The 6,880-nt window shown below is 48.6% G+C and overlaps 1 protein-coding gene across 2 annotated transcripts in view; it reads right to left on the reverse strand.

Moving 5' to 3' along the window:
• The window catches only part of CCDC108 (coiled-coil domain containing 108), a 43,376-nt gene that overhangs the window by 27,537 nt on the left and 8,959 nt on the right, over positions 1-6,880 (reverse strand). For both annotated transcript variants that reach the window (XM_011964623.1, XM_011964622.1), the window contains 6 exons: positions 5,800-5,984; positions 2,492-2,594; positions 1,501-1,667; positions 1,118-1,317; positions 697-842; positions 12-234 (listed from right to left, as the gene is read on the reverse strand). In XM_011964623.1, the coding sequence (XP_011820013.1) occupies positions 12-234; positions 697-842; positions 1,118-1,317; positions 1,501-1,667; positions 2,492-2,594; positions 5,800-5,984 (1,024 nt within the window). The remainder of the gene's footprint in view (positions 1-11; positions 235-696; positions 843-1,117; positions 1,318-1,500; positions 1,668-2,491; positions 2,595-5,799; positions 5,985-6,880) is intronic.

Here is a 6,880-nt window from a genome sequence, read left to right on the forward strand (position 1 = left end):
GTCACCAGTACCTCTACAGAAACCAACGACTTTGAGCAGGGTCTTGGAGGCACAGCCAGAAGGCATGATGGAGAAGTAGTCCACAGTCTTGGTGTCCAGAGTCTTGGGGTGGAAGAACACTGACACACATTTCTTTTCTCCCGGGAGCACGACGCCACGGGCCATGGGGCATGAGAAGGCCTGGTCTTCGGCCAGTTCTTCTGGGGAAATTTCAATCCTGAAGGGGGCATTTACCTGTAGGGCCAGGTAGAAGGACAAGGGGTCAGGTCGCGGAGTGGAGCACTGTACGATGCGACAGTCTATGCATTGTACTGGCGTGCCCAGCCAAAGGGGTGGGGCAGCTGGCATCCACCCTGTGCCTCACTAGCCAGACTGCCTCCACATTCTGGAAAGAAGGAGCCGAGTCATGTGCCCCACGCTGGACCTGCCTTTTAATTCTCCCCAAGGTACTATCACAGCTAACTGTGGTCCTGGGGTCAGGACAGTCTTAGGGCTGCTCGTGGCTCTGGCTGGGGTATACCCCAGCCCAGCCCCCAGCTGAGGAGAAGGACACACCTATTGACAGCTGACATGGGTTATATGAGGCTTGGGGCCAAAGGTGTAGAAAGAAAGGGGGGCATTCAGTAAGGCGGTGATTTTAGGAGACTCCAGTCCTGAAGGCCATGAGTCCTGCTGCCCCTCCCGCCTGGTGCCTACCACCGACGGGTTGTGTAGCCTGATCTGCCTCTCTGAGGTGCAGCCCACAGCAACAGAGCCGAAGTACAACAGCTTCTGGAAGCCCTCGGCATCCTGGTCCTCCAGGCACTTGTGCTTTATGCTCACCAGCAGCTGGGCGCACTTGGCTGGGTCAGAGATGGGGGAGTCTTGGGGGAAACTGCCAGGGCCTCTGTGGCCCCAGCTGAACAGCCCCTTGAAGAAGGCAGATAGCCCCAGGGAAAATTTAGTCTGTAGCATCATGGAAGACAAAGGCAAAGCCTTCAGGGCTGGGGGGAGGGCAGGAGGCCGGTGGAGGCCCTGTGGAGGGCAGGCCAGATGGGAGGTGGGGGACACTGAGGCCTGGAGGCCCCAGAAGGTGCAGCAGGGGCCAGTCTGGGGATGGTGGGAGGTCGGGCCTCACCCACAGCCTGCAGCTGGATGCTGCTCCTCTGCCGGCTGCCCGCCCCATACCAGCACGTGGCCTGCACCTCGTGGATGACGGCTGTAAGGGGCTGAAAGGTCACCTTGATCTGAGAGGCCTGGCCTGGCTCCAGGAGCCCCGTGGTTGGCAGCATCTGGAATGGGCTGGAGAACTCCCAGGTGAAGAAGGTGGGCAGGTCCCTGGGGGTGGGGGGCAGGTCAGGGCACTGGGCTTCTGGCCCCTGCTCCTGCAGTAACAAGTCAGGGATGCTGGGCAGACCTCAGACTACCCCACCCCCACAAGGGAATGCCTGTCTCTCCTGCTTCCAGACACCCTCCTCACAGCTCTTGCTCTCCCCGCCTGCACTTCAGCCTCTTCCTCACCCCACATTATCCAGGCAGAACCAGGCCTCGGTCGTGTCCCCCACAGCACACATGGGCAGCTGCAGGGATGGCGGGCAGATCAGTCTGTGGCAGGGCAGGGTGGCCCGCAGGCCCACACAGAACATCCCCTCCGCTTTCTCAAACCACAGCTGGTCCACGTACTCCTTCTGTAGTGTGAGGCGGGGCAGAGGCAGTCACCCATCAGTGGCACTCAGGGACTGCACATCCAGCCCACCCTCAGCCACCCCCAACACAACCACTGAGGGGAGGGCTGGGCCGTGGTCCCCACGTCAGACTCTGAGGGGAGCTGGGCACCTATGTTGTCTTGGTCTCAAAGATTAGAGTCTCTTTTGTAGAAAAAGTGTTTTGAGGAAATGTGGGTGGGGGGTGGCAGGAAGAGGCCAAGGAATGTAGAAGGGGTTTCTTTTTTTTTGGCGGGGGGGTCTTGCTCTGTCACCCAGGCTGGAGTGCAATGGTGAGATCTCAGCTCACTGCAACAGCCGCCTCCTGGTTCAGGTGATTCTCCTGCCTCAGCCTACCAAGTAGCTGGGACTACAGGCATGCGCCACCACACCCGGCTAACTTTTGTATTTTTTAGTAGAGATGGGGTTTTGCCATTTTGGCCAGGCTGGTCTGAAACTCCTGGCCTCAAGTGACCTGCCTGCCTCGGCCTCCCAAAGTGCTGGGATTACAGAAATGAGTCACCATTCCCGGCCACGGAATGTAGGGCTTTCTGATGGTCAATATAATATTGCAGCCTCTACCCCCAGCATCCCCTGGGGAACGCCCTCTGTCTAATGAGATGAGGGGCCAAGCCCTTGACAGGGCCTCCCAAGCTGGATTGCTGCTGAAGTGGGCAGCGTGTGCGTGTGTGTGTGTGTGTGGTGGGGCAGGGGGCGGGGGGTGCTCCTGGTTGCTCTGTCCTGCTTTCTGTTCTGAGGTCACTGTTCCCAGGTGCCTCCCTGCCCTCGCTCACTGTGGCAGACCTTACCGCCTCCAGAGGCCGGAAGACGATGGGGAGCGTGAGGGTTATGCCTGGGCTCAGGAAGATGGGCTGAGGGACGACTGTGAAGAAGAACTTGGTCTTGGGGGGCCTGCAGGAGAGAGCCGGGAGGTGAGCACCTCAGATCAGGGCTCAGAACAACTGGAAGAGGCAGGAAACGAGGGAAGCCCTGCAGCCAAGGGAGCTTGAGTCCTTGGGACCACAGAGAAAGAGATCAAGAGATGAGCACGTGGAGGTGGAAACTCAGGGGTTTGGTTACAAGAGGACCCGTTCTCCTCCTCCCCCTCCTATTCTCAGAGATCTTCACTCTGAACAAAAAGGGAGTAGTGTTTGTACCTCTGATGAGTATAGGGGCCTGAAAGGGACAGGGACAGGGAAGGGTTGCCCAGATTTTAAAGAGTCCCCAAGCACTGAGGCAGGGGAACCAAAGCTGAGGAGGGTGGGACCGGGGATGCCTTTCCAGAGACCTCAGCAGAGCTGTAGCATCCCACAGTGGGTCAGAACCACAGCTGCTGCAGACTTTCAAAACATTAATAAGACGATGACATTGTCAGCAACTTTACACCAACAAATGTTTAAATTTAGATGAAAAAAAATTGCTATAAAAATATAATTTATCAAAACTGACCCAATAATTGTACAATAAATATTATGGCTGCTCTGCCTAAAAACACCAAAACATGGAATGGGTGGTCAAAAACCTTTCCACAGGCCAGGCACAGTGCCTCACATCTGGAATCCCAGCACTTTGAGAGGCTAAGGCGGGAGTATCATTTGAGCCCAGGTGTTCGAGACCACCCTGGGCAACATGGCAAGATACTGTTTATATAAAAAAAAAATTTTTCTTTTAATTAGCCAGGCATGGTGGTGCATGCCTACAGTCTGAGCTACCTGACAGGCTGAGGTAGGAGGATTGCTTGAGCTCAGGAGGTCATGGCTACAGTGAGCCATGTTAATGCACTATACTCCAGCCTGGGCAATAGAGCGAGACCCTGTCTCAAAAAAACAAGAAAGAAAGAGAGGAAGAAAAGAAAGAAAAGAAAAAAAGAAAGAAGAAATTAGATAAACTTTAATGTGTGTTTATCAGAAAACCTCTCAGCAAAGCAGGAATAGAAGAATATTTCCATAATCTGACAATGTATACACTTTTACAGAAATCCTACAGGAAATCAATCCTACCAGACAGCTTAATGGTGAAACATTGCAGTCCTTTACTCTGAGACGATAAACAAAACAAAGATGCCTCTATAACCGCTTCTGTTCAACACTTTTCTATTTAACAACACAGTAAGGAAAGACAAAAAGTGTAAGGACTAGAAAGAAAAAAATAATGTCATTTTCCATTTAAAATACAAATGTGTGCATGAAAAAACAAGAATACTAACAAATAAATTATTAGAATTAATAAGAGGATTTGCCAAGACACTGAACACAATACCTATATAAAAATGACATTTTAAAAACTAGCGACAGACAGAAATGAAACAACTAAAAAATATGTCATATATAACAACAGTAAAAATATAAAATACTTACGAATAAATCTAACTAAAGATGTGCTAAATGTCTATGGAGAAAACTTTACACTTTATTGAGAGACATGAAAAATAACCTAATGAATATAGAGATAGCCCGTGTTCATGGATTAAAAGACTCAATATTGTAATGATATCATTTCTCCCCATATTCATCTATAGGTCCAATTAAATCCCAATCAAAATCTCAAGAAGAGTTTTATGTGCATGTAATGATAAGCTGATTTGAATATTTATATAAAAGATCAAAAGAAGGGCCAAGAATAGCTAAGACAATCTTGAAGAAGAATTAAGGCCAGGCGCGGTGGCTCACGCCTGTAATCCCAGCACTTTGGGAGGCCGAGGAGGGTGCATCACGAGGTCAGGAGATCGAGACCATCCTGGCTAACACGGTGAAACCCCGTCTCTACTAAAAATGCAAAACATTAGCTGGGCGTGGTGGTGGGCGCCTGTAGTCCCAGCTACTTGGGAGGCTGAGGCAGGAGAATGGTGTGAACCCTGGAGACGGAGCTTGCAGTGAGCTGAGATAGCGCCACTGCACTCCAGCCTGGACGACAGAGCATGACTCCGTCTCAAAAAAAAAAAAAAGAAGAAGAATTAAGTAGGAGGACTTATACAACCAGATATCAAAATTTACTATTCATAAAAATCAATTCCATATAGATAAAAGACAAATACTAAAAGGCAAAAATATAAAGTCTTTAGAAGATACTAGAGGAAAATATCTTAATGACCTCGGGGTAGAAAAGCACTTCTTAGGAAAAGCATAAAAAAGCACCAATCATAAAAGAAAAAGACTGATAAAGTTGATACCTTTAAAATTCAGAACTTTTATTCTGCAAAAGACACAATAAAGAGAGTAAAGACAAATCATAAGATGAGAGAAGATATCCACAACGCATAACTGGCAAAGGGTTTTTAATTGGGATAAGAACTTATACCAAAAAGAAGAAAGAAAAGATAATGTGATGGAAAAATGGCCACAGACTTGATCATAAATTTCACACATGAAGAAATGCAAAGGGTCAATAACCTACAAAAAGACACTCATCCTCATTCATCAGTAATCAGGGAAATGCACATTAAAACCACAAGTTACCATTACTGACAAAAATTTTAAATTCTGACAATAGCAGTTATTGGTAAGGATGTGGAGGAATGGGAACTCTCTAACGCTGCTGTGGGCGTCTAAAGAAATCTGTGCACTTTGGGAAACAATTTGGTTTATCTACAGAAAGTGAACAGGTACATGGCCTAAGCCTCAGCAATTCTACTCCTGTGTCTATTCCCCAGAAAAGACAGAAGGTGGAGCAAGGTAGCAGAATAGATGGCTTCATCCCACAAGGACACTAATTTAACAACTACGCAGAAAAACAAACAAGCAAACAAAAAACCACTTTCATGAGACCCCAAAATCACGTGAGCCTTCATAGTACCTGGTATTCCCCAGAAAAACTCTCGTACTTAGGTAACTGGACACATATACACGAATGTTGGTAACAGTCCCAAACTAGAAACAGTCCAAACTCGCTTCATTCTGGATGAATGCATTATGGTACAGGCACACATTGGGACACTATACCACAATGAAAAAGAATAGACTATAGCTGCATAATTATTCAGACTGCACATGTTTTAAACACTCACTGGCTTTTATATGGCATGTTGAAGATTTTTTGTTTGTTTTGTTTTGTTTTGAAGAGAGCCTGCTTTCAGGGCTCAATGCTCTGGCACTGGGTCCTTGATCCCTTATACTGGTACCTGTACTTCATCTTCTGGAGTTTCAAGGATCGATTTTTCAGAACCAGATTCCTTGTGGTCTCCTTTCCTAGCTCCCAGCCTTTCCAGTGCAGCTCCTCGGCCACCTCAATGCCCCAGATGATCCTCTTCTTCACTCTCTCCTGCTTCTTTGGGGAGTGCATCTGAGTGTCCGCAGAGTTTTCAGGCTGTTCGGGTGGCAGGGAGAAGGGGGAGCAGAAAGGATGTATCAGTAGGGTAGGATGCCAAGATCCAGAGAACAGGTTAAGGTCTTCCTCCTCCACCACCAAGAAAATAAAGGACAAGACAGAAAAACAATGATTGACACCACCCCTCACCCCTGGGGGATGGTCTGGAGACAGATAGTGAGAGGCAGGTAGGCCCTGAAGTCAGATATCACCTCTTCCAAGACTGGAACTGTTTTGCAACTAGAGCCCCTGCCCCCGAAGCCTTCCCTGGGCAGCCCCATCAGCCACTCTGTGCAAGCACACAAATGCAGGCTTCTGTTCTGTTCTTCAGTGCGCCCTCAGATACCACCCCATCAGGTACCTCCTCCCCTCTTCTTTCTCCCAGCCCTGTCCCTTGCTACAGATGCCTCTCCTAGCTAGAGCAGTCTATCCCAGGCCCTTTTCCAGACCACAGTTCCCTCTGCACCATTCCCTCTCCCATTCCTCAATTGGCTGGTAGGGCAGAGGAGGAGTCAATTTGTCTGCTGTTCACCTCACCCATCCCCTGACTTCTGAGGCCACTCTAAGGGCTGCTCCTGGTGATTGATGCTAGCACTGCCATGTGCAGCATTTCCATCTGTAATGGAAAATCTTTCCATAGGCTTATCCATCACCCCTTTCTAGATGAAGAAGGAGGGGGCATGGAAACCCTCCCTGGGGTGGTAAGGTGGAGGAAGGATGAACTGGTTGCCTTTTCTTACCACGGTCATTGGCATGAGCACTCAACTCATTGGCATTTTATATATGTGTGTGTGTGTGTGTGTGTGTATTTGATACTATATATGTGTATATATATATTTTATACTATGTGTGTGTGTGTGTATGTGTGTGTGTGTGTATACACATATATATATATA

Source organism: Mandrillus leucophaeus, unplaced genomic scaffold (assembly GCF_000951045.1).
Source record: "Mandrillus leucophaeus isolate KB7577 unplaced genomic scaffold, Mleu.le_1.0 Scaffold70, whole genome shotgun sequence".
Taxonomy (NCBI): domain Eukaryota; kingdom Metazoa; phylum Chordata; class Mammalia; order Primates; family Cercopithecidae; genus Mandrillus; species Mandrillus leucophaeus.